Source organism: Perca flavescens, chromosome 2 (genome assembly GCF_004354835.1).
Source record: "Perca flavescens isolate YP-PL-M2 chromosome 2, PFLA_1.0, whole genome shotgun sequence".
Classification (NCBI taxonomy): domain Eukaryota; kingdom Metazoa; phylum Chordata; class Actinopteri; order Perciformes; family Percidae; genus Perca; species Perca flavescens.
Genome location: NC_041332.1, coordinates 1062358 through 1086400, shown reverse-complemented (window position 1 = coordinate 1086400; position 24043 = coordinate 1062358). Strand labels below are relative to the sequence as shown.

The 24043-nt window shown below is 43.4% G+C and overlaps 1 protein-coding gene across 1 annotated transcript; it reads left to right on the top strand.

Moving 5' to 3' along the window:
- The first annotated feature begins 319 nt into the window (after window positions 1-319).
- Window positions 320-23790, top strand: LOC114569564 (protein NLRC3-like). The gene is made up of 9 exons (XM_028599488.1): window positions 320-754; window positions 845-1914; window positions 2592-2654; window positions 3031-3085; window positions 3771-3922; window positions 4662-4757; window positions 5589-5762; window positions 6022-6068; window positions 23246-23790. The coding sequence occupies exons 1-9, from the start codon at window positions 320-322 to the stop codon at window positions 23788-23790; spliced, it is 2637 nt and encodes an 878-aa protein (XP_028455289.1).
- Window positions 23791-24043: the final 253 nt, after the last annotated feature.

The window sequence follows — 24043 nt, the reverse complement described above, 5'->3', positions numbered from 1 at the left end:
TTCATCCCAACTAACTATGCACCTGAACAGTTAATAGTTTACAATCAAAACTCACGTATTCTGTGTTCATGTGTGGTTAAGGAGATATGATGCAATGTGCATTATTTGGTTATGGCAGAAATAAAATGGAAGCCATGGCCACCTCAAGGAGTCTTTGCGATGGCTCAATTTCTAAAAATGTTCACGGCCCCATTCTGTGTCCCACATTCCATGCTTTCATAAAAAAGTGAACATATCAACCGGGCTATAATGCTTCTACATCTGTAGACAAACACCCTCATACTTTATATTTTTTATATTTGTGTTCAACACAGACGGAATGGTTCCGGTACCAAAGCCAGCACGGCACATCTCAGAATACCAAGAAAAGATTCAGCCAAACCTCATAGACCGTTACTTGCAACTACAAGAAGGGTTGACGGAGGTGAAACAACCTCTGGATAAGATGTACACACATCTGTCTGTCACAGCTGGGGGTGACATACACATCAACACACAGCATGAGGTCATGCAGATTGAGACAGTGAAGCCAGCAGATACAGAGACAACAATTGAACCTTGTGACATGTTCAAACACCCCTCTGGAAAAGACAGACCCATAAGAACAGTGCTGACCAAGGGAATCGCAGGAATTGGAAAAACATTTCTTGTGCATAAGTTTGTGTTTGACTGGTGTAAAAGAGAAACCAATAAAGATGTGCATCTTGTTTTCCCCTTCACCTTCCGCGAGCTGAATTCATGGAAGGGAGAGAAGGTATGTTTGGCAGAGCTCATTCAGGAATGTATCTGGGAGACCAGAGACATCAAAGAAGAAGCTCTTAATTACATCTTTACAGCTCTGCAGTCATCAGGAAACACCAACTTTGACAAGAGTGAATTCAAACTTCTGTTTGTTTTGGACGGACTGGATGAGAGCCGCCTTGATCTGGACTGCTCCACGAATGAAAACAAGGCAGTTAAAATTGATGTGACAGCGCCGACCTCAGTGGATGAGCTGCTGACGAACCTCATCAAGAAGAAACTGCTTCCCTCTGCTCGCATCTGGATAACCACACGACCTGCAGCAGCCAATCAGATCCATTCTGATTTTGTAGACATCGTGACAGAGGTCAGAGGGTTCACTGACCCACAGAAGGAGGAGTACTTTAGAAAAAGATACACAGATCAGGAGCAGGCCAGCAGAATCATCTCCCACATCAAGACATCACGAAGCCTCCACATAATGTGCCACATCCCAGTCTTCTGCTGGATCACTGCTACAGTTCTGGAGGAAGTGATGAAAACCAGAGAGGGAGGAGAGCTGCCCAAGACCCTGACTGAGATGTACGCAGAATTCCTAAAATTTCAGATTCATCAGACAAAAGACAAGTATGACCAAAAAAAGTGCATTCAGTACATTGAGTCATTAGCAAAACTGGCTTACCATCAGTTGGAAAAGGGCAACCTGATCTTCTACGAGAAAGATCTCAAAGAGAGTGGCATTGACGTCAGTGGCGCGTCTGTGTTCTCAGGAGTGTTCACAGAGATCTTCAAAAAGGAAAGTCGGGGAAAGAATGACAAAAATAAGATGTTTAGCTTCGTCCATCTAAGTGTTCAAGAGTTTCTGGCTGCTCTTCATGTAGAGAGGGCAGTCATTAACAGAAACAAGAATGTGATGTTTGGGCAAAGTTTGCGTGAAAAAGGACAAATGGTTTTCAGCAAAAAATCTATGATGTCTAAGGTCCACAGGTTTGCTATTGACAAGGCCTTACAGAGTCCAAACGGACACCTGGACTTGTTCCTTCGCTTCCTTCTGGGTCTTTCTCTGCAGACCAATCAGGATCTCCTCAAAGACCTGCATGCTCAGACAGGAAGTAGCTCACAGACCTATCAGGATACAGTTGAGTACATCAAGATGAAGATCAGTGAGAATCTGTCTACAGAGAAAAGCATAAATCTGTTCCACTGTCTGAATGAACTGAATGATCATTCTCTAGTGGAGGAGATTCAACAGGCCCTGAGTTCAGGAAGTCTCTCCACAGATAAACTGTCTCCTGCTCAGTGGTCAGCTCTGGGCTTCATCTTACTGTCATCAGAAGAAGATCTGGACGTGTTTGACCTGAAGAAATACTCTGCTTCAGAGGAGGCTCTTCTGAGGCTGCTGCCAGTGGTCAAAGCCTCCAAAACAGCTCTGTAAGTGCACCGATTACAGAAGATACTAACTGTATCAGATATGTATGGTTGTTCTCAACTAATGAATGTTTTAGTCAACTGATAGTCAAGATTTAGTCAAAAAATTGATTAGTTGATCAATTGAAAAACCTGCAAATTGTTTCTTCAGTTTCATTGTACCTCCACAGATTAATGCAGCCAAATGAAGAAAAAAAGATCTGCCACTTTGTAGTTCATTTGAGGCTGAAATTAATTAGTGTGAATGATTGGAATCCAACAGATGTGACTATATTCTTTTTTCTATAAAACTATATTTGTTTTCTGACTCCAGTAAAATACACAATACAAGACATACATTTATTGTGTTTGAATCATTGACACAGTCTGGACAACCGTAGAAATGTGATGTGTTGTAGATGTGTAAGTCATTTCAAATACAGATCAGAAGTGAAGCTGCTTTCTACTGCACTGAAGAGTCCACACTGTAAACTGGAGACTCTCAGGTCAGGAATATAATGTGATCCATTATATTACATTTTCCACATTTTATCCACATTTTATTTAGCTCATGCTTTTACTCAAAGTGAATTACAGTGACTGTCAAGTGCAATCAACCATGTAGGTAAAACTAAGAAGAGCAGGAATCACATAGAAGTACATTAGCTTAAAATAAGGTAAAATACAACATGTAAGTGTAATTTATTTTATAACACCATCATCTTCTTAGGTGCAGTTGGAAGAGATGTGTTTTTAGCCTGCGGTGGAGGATGTGTAGACTTTCGGCTGTCCTGATGTCAAGGAGTTGCTTATTCCACCATTTAGGAGGCAGCACAGCAACAAGTCTGGATTTTGTTGAGTGACAATAGGTGTCCCTCGCAGGGAAGGAGCAGCAAGAATATTGGCTAGTGACAAGAGCCTGGACCAGAACCTGAGGGTCAGAAAAGGCTGTATCCTTCTGAGGTTATGCAGCATGTATCTACATGATCAGGTTCTTGCAGCAATGTTGGCAGTGAGGGAGAACTGGCCATTGAGTGTCCAGGTAGTCCTGGTAGGGACTACCACAGAGTTCTCGGTCTGGGTGGAAGAGCCCTTCCCTGGAAGGAAAAGCAGCTCAGTCTTGTGAAGGCTGAGTTTCAAGTGGTGTGTGGACATTCAATGAGAGATGTCAGTCAGACAGGCAGAGATACTTGCTGGTACTTGTGTTTCAGACTGGGGAAAAGAATTAGTCGGGTGTCATCTGCATAGTTGTGGTAGAAAGAAAATGTGAGTGAAAAACATAACCAAGAGGGAGTTGGTGTACAGAGAGAAGAGGAGGGGGCCCAGGCCAGAACCTTGAAGGATCCCATTTTGAGTGGACAAGGATCTTACACAGATTCTCTCAAAGTTACCTGGTAGGTGCGGCCTTTGAGGTAAGATGTGAGCAGAGAGTGTGCAGAAACTGAGACAAAGATCCCATCCATCCATCCATATTTGTCCGCTTATCCGGGGTCGGGTCACGGGGGCAGCAGCTCCAGCAGGGGACCCCAAACTTCCCTTTCCCGAGCCGCATTAACCAGCTCCCAACTGGGGGATCTCGAGGAGATCCCAGGCCAGGTTGGAGATATAATCCCTCCACCTAGTCCTGGGTCTTCCCCGAGGCCTCGTCCCAGCTGGAAAAGGTTCTGGTGGTTCACGGTTTCAAATGCAGCAGAAAGGTCCAGAGGGATGACCACAGAGGGGAGAGAGGCTGCTCTAGCAGTTTCAAGCCGCTCAATGACAGGAATGAGGACAGGTTTGGTTGACTGGCCTGCCTTAAAAAAAAAATTTTGGGATCAAGAAGGTTGTTCTGGTGAAGATAAGAGAGTTGGTTGAAGAGAGCATGTTTGAGTGTTTTTGAGAAAACGGAAGAAGAGAGACAGGTCTGTTGTTGTTAACTTCAGACAGGTTGAGTGTGGCTTTCTTTTGGAGAGGGGTCATTCTCACTTCTTTGAGAGAGTCTAGGAAACAGCCAGTTGACTATGTGGTGATGTCATTTTTCTTTTCCTGGTAGCTACCTAAATATAAACGTAAGTCCTATTAAATACATAAACATGTTTGCACTTATGTTCTGTTCATATGTTTAGGCTGAGTTGCTGTGATCTGTCAGAGATAAGCTGTGAAGATCTGTCCTCAGTTCTCAGCTCAGAGTCCTCTAGTCTGAGAGAGCTGGACCTGAGTAACAACAACCTCACTGATACAGGAGGGAAGCTTCTTTCTGCTGGACTCGGGATTGCACACTGTAAACTGGAGACTCTCAGGTCAGGAATAATAAACCTGTAAAGGGGGAACCAGATCTGTCACACAGTCAATTAGCTATTTTTCTTTCTTAATAGTAATGCCTATCTAAATGTGTGTAAGTAATATCAAATAGAGATAGTAATGTTTTTTTACATATGTTCTGCACATATGTTTAGGCTGAGTGGCTGTAACCTGTCAGAGAGAAGCTGTGAAGCTCTGTCCTCAGTTCTCACCTCCAAGTCCTCTAGTCTGAGAGAGCTGGACCTGAGTAACAACGACTTGCACGATTCAGGAGTGAAGCTGCTCTCTGGTGGAATAAAGAGTCAACACTGTAAACTGGAGACTCTCAGGTCAGGATTCAGCTTCTTTTAAACAAATAACCATTTAAATGTTGCTTGATATACAAGTTAATGTATTTTATAAAATATACCCAACATGTTTCAGCCAATTGTTTATTTTTCACGGCCCACAACTTTTGATTCAGTCTCACTACTCTCATCAGCATCTTCTTCAGCAGCAGCATGCAGCTGTTTCCATCCAACAAGCTCTGATAAACCCACTGTACACTACCTGCCCAGCAGCAGACAGCAGACAGACACAGTTAGACACTAGCTGGTAAAGAAAGTTCAACATGAGCCAAATATTTTTCTTAAGGGTTTGTAAAGACTTAGCCCATTTTTTTAACCTCAGAATTCTGTATGATTCTCTGTGATTCACTCACATATTATTCCCAGTGCAGCAGATGTCTGCTGTCTACCAGCTGTGATAGAGAAAGCCTTAGGGCTATACCAACTTAAGTCAAATTACTTTGTCAGGTTCTATGCCAACTTTTAAATCCAGTATTTCCCCAGATTCTTCTGCTTTATTTTGCTCTTTTGTTGGACTGGCTTTGGACCACTGCAGTTGTTTGCCAGTTGAGTGAGAGGTCAAAAATAAATGAATGCAGATTTAAGACAAATTACTTTGTGTCAAATTCTGGTGGCATTTGACGGTTTATCAACTATGTATTTCAAAGAAGTGGACTGATGAGACAATTTAACATTTAGCTAAAACTAGGACAGTTACACTGACGAAAGACATGATGAAAATTAATTCATTATTTTTATTGTAAATTTAAGTCATTTTGTGTGTGTGTGTGTGTGTGTGTGTGTGTGTGTGTGTGTGTGTGTGTGTGTGTCCAGTTTGTCAGGCTGTCATATCACAGAGGAAGGCTGCACTTCTCTGGCCTCAGCTCTGAGCTCCAACCCATCCCATCTGAGAGGGTTGGACCTGAGCTACAATCATCCAGGAGACTCAGGAGTGATGCTGCTTTCAGATAAATGGGTGGATCCACACTGGAGACTGGACACTCTAAGGTATGAACAGACAGTAGAGCTCACGGTTGGTTCACAGTGTGTACAGTGTGACAGTAACAGTGCTGAGAATCTTGTCCCTGCTGAGACTCAACTTCTATTAATAAGTTACATTCTCATTGGAGCACTTTGAGGACATCTCGATTATGTTGATGTTCAGAGTTAATATTTGACCTTAAAAACCTGAGATGTTTGATATATTTTAAAGATGAGAGATAAGGAAGCTTCTGAAGGTTCATTCTGACTTTGTTTCTTCCTCCAGGCTGGATCATTGTGGAGCGCAGAGGCTGAAACCTGGTCTGAGGAAGTGTGAGTGTGCTTTCACTTTGATTCATAAAAGCAAGGCACAACATTTTACAGTAGGATTAGTACTGCGTTAGTATTTTTTTTCGATTGGTAACAAGCATCTGTTAAAACGGAAATAAAATTGTCAAAACTATTCACACAGAGAAACAGAAGTCACAAACTGTGGATAATTTTTGATTGCTTTAACACAAAATACGGTCAAAGACCACATTTTCCGAAATGTGACATAAATCAGGCCAGGAATGATGTATTAACAAATCACTCTGTAAATATCTTCAGAATACTGCTAAATGTATAACTGGAAAGTTTTTTGTACATAGATGCTACATAGGCTGAGATGTTTATACTTGAGAATGACAAAAAAACTCATTTTGAGAAAACATCATTTAAAGATTTAAATAGGGGAATTTAATTTAATTTAATTTAATTTCTATTGGAAAACATTGCTCAAAAACAGATGCTCAGGGGTCTCATTTATAAAACTGCGTAGGATCCTTACTATAAGTGTACGTACGCCGAAAAAAAGTCAGATTTATAAAACCGTGTGTACGCACACCTGTAAGCAATGTTCCCTTTATAAATCACAGATTGAGTACAAGCGTGCGTACGTGGATCAGCCTCTTATCCCGCCCTCTACACGCCCATTTTTAACCATAAATAGTCAATGTAAAGCACCTCGTGAATGCTGATCAGTATGTTAATGACCCTGGCAGTTCTTTCGTTACACCGAATCATGACGACTGGCGGAGAAAATAAATAAATAAATAAATAAACCGCTCAGACGCTCGGGAATTGCTGCCAATTGAATTATAATTTCGGCCTGTTGTCGCACAGTGTAGGGAAACCAGAATTATAGACTACCTTTATTAATAAAATCTTTAAAAACGGCAGGCATTACGGCACTCGGGGACAGCTTCGATATACCAGACGTATATAATAAGATTTAACAGAACTGTATATTATATCCAAACAAGCCTTAGTAATGAAGTTGAAGATTATATATAATATTTATTTAAAAAAACAATTAGCTGTCTGACATTTCCCTCTGGAAACAGCCGGTTTCCCCCAGAGTGGCGAGGACCTGTATTTGGACCGGGATGGCCCGGTTCTGATGCGTTGTCCTCTCTACTGGACCCAATTCAGTACATAGATCCACGAACTCAGCTTTAGGGAATCTAAATCGGCAAATTAGCCAGTCATCGTCATGGTCCTTGAAGTCTCTTTCTCTCCTGATTCTTCCATTGGGGGTTAGCCAATAGTTAGCCAGCAGTGCCATCATGCAGCATTACGCACGGGGTCACCGCAGTATTTATATGTTTACAGCAATTTGTGATTGTTAACACCTTGCCAACACAGCAATACAATCTGAAGACGAAACAAAGTCTAATAGGCAAACACACTTTTCTTCATGAAGGTTTTGTTAACAGTTTTAAAGTTCGGACTGATAACGAGGACATTAAGGGTAAAGATTGCGTGAGAGCTTAACAGCTGTATTTTCAGACTTTGACATTTGATGATATATGCATAGTTTTAAAGACATATATTTAGTTATTTACACTGTGTTCTGCCGTTATCTAATGGTAGGGTATTTGATGATATCCTGTATTCCATGTAGTCGGACCATCTCCTCCTCCTGCGCTCCGTAGCGGACAATGTAACGGCGAAATTGCGCCGATTAAATATTAAGAACAAATTTTTATTGAAGATTTCAGTTTATGGAACAGTTATCACGGAGTACAAGCGCAAATAACACTGCTGGATTTAATCTTCATGGTAACGTGGATGATATGGAGTGAAAAGATGTGTGAGGCATCAATATTTTTATTTTTTCTACTCTTATAGTTATTCCCATTTACTCTCTGCAGTCTGACTTCAGTTCACCACCTCACCATCTGGTGTATATGGCGTATCATGCACAAAGTTGCCGACAAAACCCACGCTAGACAGTTGTATGGACACAGAACAAGACCAACAATAGATGTCACAGCTTTCTAAAGTCTAATTGTCCACTCCAGCAGCATATGTAGGCTATTTTAGCTATGCTTAGATTCTTCTGAAGGTGGAGATGGCCATACTTGCTGCTGCCTCAAGCTTACTTTCCCACACAAAACAGTCCCCTCAGTCAGCTGATGGTGAAGCTACCTAACCAGGCTCCATCAGCACTGGTTCATAAAAACACAACAGAACAAAACTAATTATGAAAGACCAATATTTAGAACATTGGAGAAAGCAAACACAGTAGACTAAATTGTTATTTGACATAGTATCTGCACACTGGCAGAGATACGAAGAAGAGACGGATCCTGACCAAATACAGGCTCAGTGACCACCAACTGGGTCAGACAGAGATACACTTCCTCCTCCACTGGGAAAAACTATCTTCACTAAGAAATTGTTTAGTTTTACACCTTGGAAAAATAGCCAAAAAAATAAAGCTTCCCAAAGTTAACACCAGAAAAGAAGCCAGAAGTTCTCCTAGGAGAGGTGACAGCAGCTCCACTGACAGCTAAATATGGATCTGTCTGCCACAGCCTGAGGGACTCACAACCACTTTAGGATCCCAAAATTTACATATTTGTTTAGTATTATATAGTAATTATATTATACAAAAACTGTAACTGTTGTGTAATGTAATTGTTTTGTAATATAGTTGTATCACGATCAGTAAAGTATGTATGTGACATCTGTATATTTAATATATGACATGTAGGCTATGGATTTCTGTAAACTTCTTTGAGAGAGAGAGTCAGTCTGATTACCTCCGCTGTCTGAACAATCCTGTTTTCTGAATGACAGTTACACATCAGCGTACTATGTGAAGACATTTCATCATCTGCTGTCTTAGTTCGTAATCCCCTGTGTTTTCGTCTTCTTTCGACATTTTGAGCTACCGCGGAAATGTCAGAGTGCGTCACGTGACCATTCTGAACGAATCACGTTGTCAGAAATTGGCATAAGCCAATGAGATTGCACATTTAGAGTTAAATCCCTTTTACTTTCACGATTGGTTGCTGATAAAAAGGAAATGACCATATTTGGATCCGACAGCATTGTACAGGAGAGAGAGAGCTTTCCAACGATATATGTGATGACAGGGTGCAGACAGCGATCGGGGAGCAGCGGGATGATTTAGAACGCCAACTTTTGTTGAATTTAGGAGAAATCTACAGACGCAAACAAACAAAGTGTAGTAAAATAAAGACCTAAATGTGTATTTTTTTTACTTTTTTTTCACCACAAGTCTGAAAGAATAGATGTTATTGAAGACAAATAGCCCAAAATCTCAAAATTGACCAGTGAAAGAAAAATTATGTTTTTGCCTGCCGTGTCTCGCCTTAATATGTAATATGAATAGATAAATAACTAAATTAATATTTCCTTGTTAATTGTATGACATAATTCATGTCATGTCTCCCCCCCCACACACCCCATCTTCCTTGGTAGACTGTGAGATTGTATGAGATGGAAGAATGGAGGAACTGACACAGTAATTGAACTGACCTCTTGACCTCTTGACCAAAAGTCCCTTTTGGGGAGAAACCATGGTGGTGAGAAAAACTTCCTTTTGGGGAGAAACCTTGGCCAGACCCAGGCAAAAATAAGGACTATAAGTCTAAAACTATAACAGCATAATTAAGACAGACAGGTTAAGGAGAGGAGCCTGGTTGGGCTATAACTCTTCCCAACCGGATTGGGCTGTACTGGTCTGCATCCTTCTACTTTGATTATATCATTGATTATATGGTAGATGAGTCTGACGACTATGAAGAGAAGCAGAGAAGAGAAGGGGTGCAGACACACACCCTCTCCCGCTGGTCTGGCTGAACGTTGCAACTCCTCACTCCCTAACTATAAGCTTAAATTTGGTGACGGTGTCTGCCCCCCAAACCCAGACTGGGACCTGGTTCCATAGGAGAGGAGCTTGGTAGGTGAAGGCTCTGGCTCCCATTCTACTTTTAGAGACTCTAGGAACCACAAGTAACTCTGCATTCTGGGAGCGCAGTGCTCTAGTGGGGCAATAAGGTACTAAGAGCTCTTCAAGATATGATGGTGCTTGACCATTTAGAGCTTTGTAGGTCAGACGAAGGATTTTAAATTCAATCCTGGATTTTACAGGAAGCCAATGCAGAGAAGCTAATACAGTAGAAATATGATCTCTTTCTTAGTTCTTGTCAGAACATGCGCTGCAGCATCCTGGATCAGCTGGAGAGTCTTAAGGGACTCATTTGAGCAACCTGATAGTAAGGAATTACAATAGTCCAGCCTGGAAGTAACGAATGCATGGACTAGTTTTTCAGCATCGTGTTGAGACAGGATATTCCTAATTTTGGAAATCTTACGAAGGTGAAAAAAGGCTGTTCTTGAGGTTTGTTTTAGATGGGCGTTAAAGGATATATCCTGATCAAAAATAACTCCTAGATTTCTGACAATAGTGCTGGAGGCCAGGGCAATACCATCCAGAGTCTTTAGATAATGAGGTTCGGAGGTCTTTAGGGCCCAGCACAATCACTTCAGTTTTTTTTGTTTAACATCAGAAAATTGTAGGTCATCCATGATTTTATATCTTTGATGCATGCTTGGAGTTTAGTTAACTGACTGGTTTCGTCTGGCTTAATTGATAAGTATAATTGGGTGTCATCCACATAACAGAGAAAGTTAATTGAGGATTCTTTGTTAACATTAACAAATAGAGAGATTGATCAGATAAACAGGACTTAAACCAGATTAGTGTGATTCCTTTATGCCAACTAAATGTTCCAATCTCTGCAACAGGATCGTATGGTCAGTAATATTGCATGCAGCACTAAGATCTAATAAGACAATTACGGAGACAAGTCCTTTGTCTGAAGCAGTTAGGTAGGTTGTTATTAATTTTCACCAGTGCCGTCTCTGTGCTATGATGCCTTCTAAATCCTGACTGAAAGTCCTGAAAAAAACTATTGCTATGTAGAAAGTCAAATAGCGTATTAGTGACTACCTTCTCAATGATCTTGGAGAGGAAGGGGAGATTAGATATAGGTCTTTAGTTGGCTAAGACCTCAGTATCGAGGGTGGGTTTTTTCAGAAGAGGTTTTATTACTGCTACTTTAATTAAATGACTGCAGTAGATAACCTGTTAATAAAGACATATTGATCAGATCTAGTAATGAAGTGTTAAAGGAACACGCCGACTTATTGGGAATTTAGCTTATTCACCGTAACCCCCAGAGTAAGACAAGTCGATACATACCCTTCTCATCTCCGTGCGTGCTGTAACGCTGTCTGACGGCTCCAGCATTAGCTTAGCCTAGCATAGATCCTGCAGGTAACTGGTTCCAACTAGCCTACTGCTCCAAATTGTGACAAAAGTGACAAAATAACGCCAACATGTTCCTATTTACATGTTGTGATTTGTATAGTCACAGCGTGTACAAAAAACAACGTAACATGAGACACAGCCGTCTTCTAACAGTAAACAAACCGGGAACTATATTCTCAGACAGGCTTGCTGCGAGCATATCACTCCGCCCAAGTACTATATTCTTCCGCCTGAGAATATAGAATATAGTATAGATGATGAAGGTTATCTTTCATTGTTATAATTTTATTAATAAAGAAGCTAATAAAGTCATCACTACTATGAGTTATAGGAATAGATGGCTCAGTAGAGCTGTGACTGTCAGCCTGGCTACCATGTTGAAAAGAAATCTTGGGTTGTTCTTATTTACTTTATTAGTCTATGAGTAATAGTCTAATCTGGCATTTCTGAGGGCCTTCCTATATGTTTTCAGACTGTCTTGCCAATCTAAATGAGATTCTTCCAGTTTGGTGGAACGCGATTTACTTTCAAGTTTTCGCGAGCTTTGTTTTAATTTGTAAGTTTGCGAGTTATACCAAGGTGCTAGTTTCCTTTGATTTATGATCTTCTTTTTGAGAGGAGAAACAAAATCTGAAGTAGTCCATAGCGAGGCTAGGGATGACTGCTGGGGGACTGCTTACAGAAGCTACATTATGTTGGTCCGCACCAGCAATGGAGAGCTGGCTAGCTACGGAAGCATATGATTTTGATTCCATGGTGCGGAGCCGTGCCTCAAACTCACTAAGCCTTGCCTCCAGAGCAGTGAATAAACTACATTTATTAAATGTATCTTTATCACTAAAGGAGGCAGAGGAATAGCTAAACATCTGACACACAGAGCAAGAGAGGGAGAGGAATTAGCCGTTGCTAATGGCTAAGCTAAAGTAACACTTACACACAGGTAACACTTACACACAGGTAACACTTACACACAGGTAACACTTACACACAGCTAATTTAACAGCTGCTTTTAGAAGAAGTTTGCTACTTTTAAATAAAACTAGATTCCTGGGCCACACCAACACAGCGAGGAATGACCAGACAAAAGATATATATATATATATATATATTCCTCTGCCACCAGCACAGAATGTCTCGCTCCCACGGTGCTTCAAATAGTCCGTTCCACATCCAGAAGTCCGGGACCAGGAATTCCGGGGTGACGCTCTGCTCTGGAAATGATATAATCAATCGCAGCCCGGTCCTTGTCTGGCAACTTCAAAACAGTGTCAGGTGATAAAAGTGACGACTTTCCTTTTATACACTTCATGTAGGCCCATCAACAATATTGCGCCTCCGCTGCTCTGGTGTCAGCTGCTGGATCTGGCACCTTCACAGAAATTGACATCTACTAACAACGGCTCGAGCTCAAATGCCGAAACAAGCTAAACATGTATCAGTGAGGGATAACAAGGACCACTTCCCTTCAATCGGAGTTTTGCGAGCGTTGACATTGCAGAGTCTAGGGATCGGCTCCAGCAGGGCACAGGAAATCCAGCCAGCAGTGACTCCGAGAGAACAGAAGCTCAGCAATCCGATCCGCTGCTACTCCGTAAAGCGTACAGCACGTCCATCCGTCCAGCGCGTCTTCCTGGCAAGAGATCTAGCTTCCTTTTATTGGGAGTGGTCTGATCAGCTGGCAAATCAGAGCTGATGAATGGGGTTCTACAGGTGTGTCAATTAGTGTCTATTGTTGCAGGTTGTGAGAGAGAGGAAAATAAATAGTCCACAGCACATATAACGTAAAACCACAGCAAACAACATAAGAAAATCACAACAAACAATAGGAAAACCACAGCAAACAATAACATTTTAAAGCAAGAAAAATAAATAAGTATACAAAATAAACTAGCTCAATCACACTGCTCCACTTATTTTATATTATATGACACTCCTCCCCCCCTTTAACAATTGTTGTCCCGACAAAGTCTTAGTGTCCATACCTGTCTGGAGGCCTACCCCTATTTTGTCTCTGGGACCTACGCAGCGGGGATACATCTCCTGGCTCAAGTCTCACAATAGCGGCTATTGGATCATCGTCCACTGAAACTGCAGGAGGGTCACATGCTATGGGCACAAAGGTCAGAGGTAACAACAAAGGCCCAGGATGCAAGGCATTTGAAATATTGGGGTTCCCCCTTTTTCAGTCTCTGGGGCTTGTTGAGGCTCCTCAGGGGGATTGAAAAGGCAAGGCCTTAGGTGATTCCGATGGATTGTCCTGATGGGGCCTTCCTTTTCTTTAGGCTTTATCTGAAAAACTGGCAGGCCTGGGCGTAGTTGGTCAATAACCACATAAAGTTGGGGCTGCCAGTGAGGTGCCAACTTCCCCTTGAGAGCACTCTCTCTCTGGGCAACAAGGGCAGATTCTTTGTTTTCTGATCATACCTGGCCTTGTCCCGCATTCTGCTCTCTCTGGTTTTTGCTGCCACCTGTCTGTAGACTCTCTGTAGGGTCTGGTTGTGTTGATAAACCCAACCCTCCAAGTCTTGTCTTTGGGTCAATGGAGGTGCACTGACAGCCGTTTCAACTGGCAGGTGGGCGTGTCGGCGAAACATGACAAAGTGGGGGGTCAATCCTGTGGTCTCATGAGGGGTGTTGTTATACATCTGCAGGAGAGTTGGCAAGTGATCTGGCCACCGCACTTGGTCTTCTGGGCTCAATGCTCCTAAAAGAGACAGAACAGTCTTGTTAAACCTTTCACAGGCCCCATTTCCTTGGGGCCTGTAGGGTGTAGTTCGGATTTTGGTACACCCATACAGACGGCACAGCTGTGCCATCATGGTTGACTTAAAGGCTGCTCCTTGATCTGAGAGGATTCGTTCTGGACATCCCCATGGCTGAATGAGGTGTCGCCAAAGGGCACGTGTCGTAGTGGCTGCCGTCTGGTCCTTTGTAGGGACAGCCCATCCGTACTTTGAGAACAGATCAGTTATTACCAACAGATAAGGATAAGCGTCACCATGCCTACCAAGCGACAAATAGTCGATTGAAACAGTTTCCAAAGGATATGATGTAAGAATAGGCACCAAAGGTGCCCTTACCTCTGGTCCTCTTTTCTGTTGGGTGCAAGTTGGACATGTAGATGCCCATTCTTGCAAGTCAGCACCCATCCTGGGCCAGTAGAAGGTTTTTCTTAGCAAGCCCTTGATTTTGGCTATCCCCATATGGCCTGAGGCGTTGTGATACTTCTCCCACAACTTATGAGTCCTGTCTGTAGGAACCACGATCTGGTGGAGGCTCAACCCTGTATGGCGCTCTTGGGCCTTCCGCTTTAACACACCCTCCTGGATGTGTAGTCTGCTCCATTCCCTTAGAAGGCGTTTTGTTGCAGGCAGGCACACTTTCCTCTCCTCAGCTCCCGGAAAGAGATTTCCATCCACCCAACCCTTCATTTGGGCCACCATCTGGTCTCTCTCTTGCCAATCCTTCCAATTGTCTTCGGCTTCTGTGCTGGCCTCTGACTCCACCACGGCTGTCCCCACTTGGGCCTGCTGGTCAGATCCCATTTCCTGTGGTAACCTGGACAAAACATCAGCATTACGATTGGAAGCACCAGGGCGATACTTAAGCTCAAAATCAAAATTTGCCAGTTGTGCTGCCCACCGCTGTTCTGTAGCCCCCAAGTGTGCTGTATTCAGGTGGACGACAGGGTTATTATCCGTAAAGGCCAGGAATTTATTCCCCCACAGATAGTCTTTAAACTTTTCAGTCACAGCCCATTTAAGGGCTAAAAACTCCAGTTTAAAAGAACTGTAGTTTTGATCGTTCCTCTCGTTGGGATTTAGGCCCCTGCTGGCGTAAGCTACAACTCTCTCTCTACCATCCTGTAGCTGTGCCAACACAAACCCCAACCCCCCCCAGACTGGCGTCAGTGTAAAGATGGAAGGGTTTTGAGAAGTCTGCATATGCCAAGATAGGGGCACTCACCAGAGCAGTCTTCAATGAGTCAAATGCCATCTGGCAGTCTGAGGTCCAGTCAATGGCAGCATTTCCTTTCCGCATGCTAGCAGAACCTACTAGGAGAGCATTCAGGGGTGCGGCCATTTTGGGAAAACCTTTCACAAACCTTCTGTAGTACCCCACAAACCCCAGGAATGATCATACCTGCTTAATGGTAGAGGGGATGGGCCAGTTCTCAACGACAGCTGTCTTTTCAGGATCTGTGGATATCCCCTCACCGGAGATGACATGGCCAAGGTAAGTGACTTTCCTCTGGAACAGGCTGCATTTGTGGGGCTGCAACTTTAAGCCATGGGATGCAAGCTTCTCAAAAACCTGCTTCAGATGGTTGATGTGAGTGTCAAAGTCCGGGGAGTATACAACAACATCATCCAAGTAGATCAGGAGAGAGTCATGAACCTGCCCGCCCAGGCACCACTGCATCAGACATTGAAATGTTGCATGTGCATTACAAAGGCCAAAGGGCATCCTTTGAAACTTGTACAAGCCCAGGGGGGTGGTGAATGCAGTCTTCTCTCGATCCCTCGGGTCCACATCTACTTGCCAATATCCACTGGCCAGGTCAAGGGTAGAATACCAAGCAGCTTGCTTGAGACTGGTGAGGGATTCTTCTATCCTTGGCAAGGGGTAGGCATCTTTGTGGGTTAGGGCGTTGAGCTTCCTGTAGTCTACGCAGAAACGCCAAGATCCATCCTTCTTCACAAGGACAATTGGTGCTGCCCAAGGGCTGGAGCTTTCCTTTATGACATCATTATCCAGCATGTTTTGCAGAAGTTCTCTCAATTCAGGGTAAAGGCTTGGTGGAACTGGCCTGTAGCGCTCCCTGCTGGGTGGTGCAGAACCTGTAGGTATTGAGTGGAGGACTGCACTGGTCTGGCCAAAGTCCTCATCAACCGCTGCAAAGATGTCTCTCCATCGCTGTAACAGTGAGTCCATCTGCTGTTGTTGGTCTGCTGTTAAGCCATCACCTTTCAGTAGGTCGACTGGATGCTGTTCTTATGTGCTGATGTGGTTGGTTTGTACATCCACTTCCACCACACCTGGATCTACGGTCTTCAAGACAAGGTCCTTTTCCCCTCAAATCTGCTTTGGGTCAACCTGGAAGACATTAGCAAGGGGGCGCCGTTGAGGTATCAATACGGGGTAAGGATTAAGGTTACGTACCCTTATAGGGAGGCGTCCTTTCACCACAGTAGTAACAGTTCGGGCCATCTGCCACTCGTCATCTTGTTCTGGGCCTTCCACCAAAGCACAAAAATCTGACCTGGTCTTCGCACCATAGAGGTGTGTCCACAGCACCATCTCGCTGTTAGGAGGCAAATAGACTGGGTCTTGGCAGGTTAACCTGGCCACTCCAATCTGTCCATCGGATGATTCATCCTGTGAAACTTTTTGACAGACAGCAAAAGCACGCTCCCATTCCCCCTTTGCTTCACGTGACATAGTTGCACCAAAGACAGTCAGGCCAGGGTGGACTCCCTGAAACAGCTCTTTCCAGCAATGTGAAATGACATTCATCCCTAGGATACCCCTTTCAGCACTCAGGCACTCATCCTTTACAATGATAACCCCTTTACCTGGCACGGTGACTCCTCCCACTGAAAAATCCAAGATGGCGTAGCCAGTATATGGGATCTGTAGTCCATTAGCTGCTTTTAGAGAAAGCCAGTGCAGATCTTGTGGGTTTCGCTTCCGCTCCCCACTCAGCCATTTCTGGAAAAACGTTTCACTGAACAGCGTAACTTGTGAGCCTGTATCAAGCAAGCAGGGCAATTTCACTCCTGCAACAACAACTTCAACTCCTGGACACGTCCCCACCAGGGATGGTTTGTCCGTTTGGTCCCCCTGATCCCCCTCCCCAACCACCTGGCTCTCGGTGGTCGGGGCAGCTAGTTTAACTGCCTCCTCCCCTGTTGACAGTACCTCTGGATGTGACCAGCTTTCCCACAGCCTCTGCAGATTGGTTTACCCCGGTCATCCCATTCCAGAGTGTGGTGGCGCCTAGGGGAGGTAATGTATGGCCTTCCCGAACAGCCCCCCTAGGGGATAAGGCCGGGTCTCTACGCACCATAGTCTGAGAAGAGAATTGGCATTTAATCTCATCAGTTAGGGTTTCTTTAAGAACAGAAAATTGGTCTGTAATTTCTTGTCTGAGTTCGGCTCTTACTGTCTCCCTCCACTCCTCTAGGCTAGGTGCGACCATGGATGGGTTTGGCTGTGGCACAGAGATACGTGAGGCACAGACAGGCTCCATCTTCAGCTCAGCTTCTAATGCTTTCACTTCACTACACACTTCAGTGAAGGTCAATGTAGGCGTTCTACACACCTGCCTTTGGAGTTCTTGTTGCACCACACCAGGCCTCAAGCCCAGGACAAGCTGGTCCCTAATAGTCATCTGGTCCTGGGCAGAGCCCGCTGGTTCCTGCTCCTTCCACGCGGAGAATAACTCCCGGAGACGAAGAATGAAAGCAGCAACAGTTTCCTCTTCCTGTTGGAGACATTTAAAATATTGTGCCCGTAGTTGGGCTACTGGTGTTACACGCCCATACAGTCTCTTTAGCTCCTGCAGCATGTCTACACTTGTGGAGAGTCTTCCTGGGTTCAGTAGCCTCATCTCCCTCTTTGCGTCTCCCTCAAGTGCCCCACCCTTGTGCCCTCAGCATAGCCTGGACCTGCCCACTCCATTCAGAAAAACAAAATTTTACTTGAGTCACCATTAAACCTTGGGATCCATGGGACTCCCATAAACCAAGGCATCATCATTGCATTTATCACAGGCTGACTAGGTGGAACATTTTCTAGCCTGGCCCCAGTTCCTTGTGACACACTACACCCTGGACCTTCAGGCTGCCCTCCATTTTCATCTGCCATTCTACACTGTGCGGTGTGGAAAGGGAATCCTGCCGACAACGCCACTAATGTAACAGCTGCTTTTAGAAGAAGTTTGCTACTTTTAAAACCCAGGAGACAATTAAACCCAAGGAATGATTCAATTCTCTGTCCCAGGGTAAAAGCCTATCCAAGTTCAGTCCAGACTGGAGTTAGCTCCGGGTTTTCCTCTGCCGCCGGCACAGAATGTCTCGCTCCCACGGTGCTTCAAATAGTCCGTTCCACATCCAGAAGTCCGGGACCAGGAATTCCGGGGTGCCGCTCTGCTTCTGTCAGTAAGGAAATGATATAATCAATCGCAGCCCGGTCCTTGTCCGGCAACTTCAAAACAGTGTCAGGTGATAAAAGTGATGACTTTCCTTTTATACACTTCATGTAGGCCCATCAACAATATTGCGCCTCCGCTGCTGTCGTCAGCTGCTGGATCTGGCACCTTCACAGAAATTTACATCTACTAACAACGGCTCGAGCTCAAATGCCGAAACAAGCTAAACATGTATCAGTGAGGGATAACAAGGACCACTTCCCTTCAATTGGAGTTTTGCGAGCGTTGACATTGCAGAGTCTAGGGATCGGCTCCAGCAGGGCACAGGAAATCCAGCCAGCAGTGACTCCGAGAGAACAGAAGCTCAGCAATCCGATCCGCTGCTACTCCATAAAGCGTACAGCACGTCCATCCGTCCAGCGCGTTTTCTGGTAAGAGATCTAGCTTCCTTTTATTGGGAGTGGTCTGATCAGCTGGCAAATCAGAGCTGATGAACGGGGTTCTACAGGTGTGTCAATTAGTGTCTATTGTTGCAGGTTGTGAGAGAGAGAGGAAAATAAATAGTCCACAGCATATATAACGTAAAACCACAGCAAACAATATAAGAAAATCACAGCAAACAATATATGAAAACCACAGCAAACAATAGGAAAACCACAGCAAACAATAGCATTTTAAAGCAAGAAAAATAAATAAGTATACAAAATAAACTAGCACACTGCTCCACTTATTTTATATTATATAACAGTAACACTTACAGGTAACACTTACACAGAGGTAATACAGGTAACACTTACACACAGGTAACACTTACAGGTAACACTTACACACATGTAACACTTACACACAGGCAACACTTAAACACAGGTAACACACACAGGTAACACTTACACACAGATAACACTTAAAAACAGGTAACAAACACAGGTAACACTTACACACAGGTAACACATACATGTAACACTTACACACAGGTAACACACACAGGTAACACTTACACACAGATAACACTTAAAAACAGGTAACAAACACAGGTAACACTTACACACAGGTAACACATACAGGTAACACTTACACACAGGTAACACTTACAGGTAACACTTACATACAGGTAACACTTACAGGTAACACTTACACAGAGGTAATACTTACACACAGGCAACACTTAAAAACAGGTAACACAGACAGGTAACACTTACACACAGATAACACTTAAAAACAGGTAACAAACACAGGTAACACTTACACAAAGAAAACAAACACAGGTAACACTTACACACAGGTAACACATACAGGTAACACTTAAACACAGGTAACGCTTACAGGTAACACTTACACACAGGCAACACTTATCTTTGTGTAAGTGTTACCTGTGTTTGTTACCTGTGTTTAAGTGTTACCTGTTTTTAAGTGGTACCTGTGTGTGTTACCTGTGTTTAAGTGTTGCCTGTGTGTAAGTGACACAGGTAACACACACAGGTACCACTTAAAAACAGGTAACACTTAAACACAGGTAACAAACACAGGTAACACTTACACAAAGATAACACACACAGGTAACACACACAGGTAACACACAGGTAACACTTACACAGGTAACACTTAAAAACAGGTAACACTTAAACACAGGTAAAACACAAAGATAACACTTAATCACAGGTAACACTTACACACAGGTAACACTTACAGGTAACACTTAAACACAGTTAACACACACAGGTAACACTTACACACAGGTAACACTTAAACACAGGCAACACTTAAACACAGTTAACACACACAGGTAACACTTACACACAGGTAACACTTAAAATCAGGTAACACTTAAACACAGGTAACACTTACACACAGGTAACACTTACACACAGGTAACATTGACACACTGGTAACACAGGTAATACTTAAACACAGGTAACACTTACAGGTAACACTTACACACAGGTAACACATACAGGTAACACTTACACACAGGTAACACATACAGGTAACACTTACACACAGGTAACACACACAGGTAACATTGACACACAGGTAACACTTACAGGTAACATTTATACACAGGTAACACACACAGGTAACACTTAAACACAGGTAACATTTACAGGTAACACTTTAACACAGGTAACACACACAGGTAACACTTACACACAGGTAACACTTACAGGTAACACTTTAACACAGGTAACACACACAGGTAACACTTACACACAGGTAACACTTAAAAACACGTAACACTTAAACACAGGTAACACACAAAGGTAACACTTAAACACCGGTAACACTTACACAAAGGTAACACTTACACACAGGTAACACTTTATTTCATTTTATTTTCGTGTGAATAACAATTGTTTTTTTTACATAGAAACATTTAAAAACAGAATGAAGTTAAATTTAAAGGGGTGATAGAATGCAAAACCGAATTTAACTTGTCATTATTGAAAAATGACAGTTTGGTGGGTAAATAGGCCATACATAGAACCTCTAAATCCCATTGACACCTCTTTCCCCTGCAAATCTTACAATTTGAAACTGCCTCTGAAAACGGGCAAATCTCAACAAGCCGCCTAGTTGAAGTCAACTCGGCGGCTCCTCCTCATTTGGCTCTAGTCTCTCTCTTTGGCACGCCCCAACATTTACATAGGCTACACAACTGACCTGAGATCAGGTAGTCTTCTGAATCTAGGTTGCGCAGATCTCTGCTATTCCATTACAAAATTCACTTCTGAAACTTTTTTACGCGAGAAATCAACTATGCAAAGCTCAAATATGGGCCGTTTTACGAAAATGTATGCCTAATTGCAAATTTTGTCCGACTGTGTGTCGGAGTTCAGCGGCCGGTTCTGCCTGGGTTGCTACATCGCCGCCCTGCCTGTCCTCCGTCACAGACCCCGGCCTGCTGTGAGGTAGATTGAGCTCCATCACGGCCAGCAGCCCGGTGCTCAGTACCCACGCAAACTCACCCTTTCTGGGTTGGTAGACTACCAAACGCCGCTGCCCTGACAGGGCTGTTCTCCCTTCCCTCTTACTGCTGAATGGCCGGTGTGTGTGACTGAGAGCGCGGTCAGCGAGCTTGTTACGCCCGCAATCTCTTACTGGTGAGCTGGAGTCCATCAATGAGAGCTAGCTAACCTCCTCCTAACGAGACCTCTGGAATTCCAAAAAATGCATTAAATTGAGTGTTAGCTAAGCTTTGTAAGACCTTGGGGAACCTGTAATATAAGTGCTGTGACGAAATTCAAACTGTAAATATACTATAGTTATGCTAAAAGTGTAGTTAGCTAGCTGCGATCTTTTCCCATTGTATTGAATGGGACACATAGCTAGCTAGCTGCTCCTCCTAACAAGACCCCTGACGTTCACAAAAAATGCCTTAAATTGAAATCTGACACAACTGTTAGCTTTGTAAGACCTTGTGGTAGCTGTGATATAATTGCCGTGACGAAATTCAAACTGTACTCAACTCAAAATATATTCTAGTTATGCCGGCAGCCGGCCAAGCCCCGGTAATGCAGTAATCCACAAAGGGTGACTTTGCCCTGGGTATGGAGCCCAGCAGTCTGCCGCTTTCTCATGAGACTGTGTGGAGCTCCTAAAGTCCGACACGTCTTACCAAATTTGCAATTAGCCATACATTTTCATAAAAGAAGTGAAGTGAATTTGGTAACGAAACATTGCAGTGTCTGGAATATGAGACCTGCTGTCTCGTCTCTAATGTGTGTGTATGGGGATTCGCTCAACCAATCAGCGCGTAGCTCATCTAAATATTCATGAGCATACCATATTTGGAAGAAAAGCTCTTGTTACAAATAGGGCCAAAACACAGGGATGCATAAGGGCCAATAAAATATCAACCAGGCCATTTTCAGCCCAACCAATGTTACATACCCCATTAGGAGACCATAAGGAACAGTGTGAAATGCCATATATAATCATGTTCAAGTCGCAGAGGCTGGTTTTAGAACATAAGAGACGTCTCCTGTTTCAACAGGAGAAGACAGAGAAGTCAGCTGGTAAAGTCAGCTATAAACTTTAGAAATTATCCATAATCCATTTTATTTTTATGTTACAAACAGCAAGTCAAAATGGCAGAGTTTTAGACGGAGCCTCAACGGCCAAGATAGAATGACTGAAGAGAGAGTCCAGTGGCGTCAGAACAAAGCACAGTAACGTTATATGGTTGTGCGAGATAAAGAGTGACTGAAGAGAGAGAGAGAGACAGAGAGAGAGTGACTGAAGAGAGAGAGAGAGACAGAGAGAGAGTGACTGAAGAGAGAGAGAGCGAGATAGAGAGAGAGACTGAAGAGAGAGAGAGAGAGAGAGAAGTTAGGACGGAAGTACAAAGAGTGGTTGCTATGGAGACGATACATTCGATTCTGTTGACAGTTGAGTTCTGAGTTGATTGGTTGTAGGTCTAGTCAATTGAGTGCAGAGGCATTTTCTTTCCTGGTTTGGTTGAAACACGCCCCATAATTACAGCCCAACGGAGCAGTTTCAGACTCATATTCTGACTAGAATCTGAGGATGACCACGTCAGGCTAGTGTATCTGCACTCTATTCTCGTTTAAAAAATATTCAAAAGAGATGTTTCATTGTGAAGTTTTGACCTAATTAACTTAGCTTGTTTAAATTTAAATTTAAATTAGCTTGTTAATAAAGCAACTAATAAACCATCAGGTGTATTAGATGATAAACTGCTGCTGTGTTGTGTCTCGTTCTCTTCGTCAGATTCCTGTGAACTCACACTGGACACAGACACAGCACACAGAAACCTCAAACTGTCTGACAACAACAGGAAGGTGACAGCAGTGGAAGAGGAGCAGCCATATCCTGATCATCCAGAAAGGTTTGACGACTGGTGTCAGCTGCTGTGTAGAGGTGGTCTGACTGGTCGCTGTTACTGGGAGGTGGAGAGGAGCGGAGGAGGGGTTTCTGTAGCAGTGAGTTACAGAGGAATCAGGAGGAGAGGAGACAGTGAAGACTGTTTGTTTGGATATAATGATCGGTCCTGGAGTCTGATCTGCTCTGATGGTGGTTACTCTGTCTGGCACAATAAAAGAGAAACACGTCTCTCCTCCTCCTCCTCTTCCTCCTACTCTATCTCTGATAGAGTAGGAGTGTATGTGGACTGTTCTGCTGGCATTTTGTCCTTCTATACAGTCTCCTATGACTCACTGATCCACCTATACACCTTCAACACCACATTCACTGAACCTCTTTATCCTGGATTCTGGTTAGGGTTGCATGGTTCAGTGTCTCTGTGTTCTGTGTAGGATGGTCCCCTTGTGTGCACAAACACACACTGCTGACCAACACACAAAATCTCTTTGTAAATCAATCTCAAAATTACAAGAGAACACATTAAAGGAGTCACTAACATATACACTTTATAATAACTGCCACTTGTTAATGGTACATTGATAGTTAAACTTTAGTTGATAGTTATTTTACTGTAGACAAACAATTAAGATTCAAGATTCAAAATCCTTTATTAATCCCACAAATGGGGAAATTCACACTGTTGCA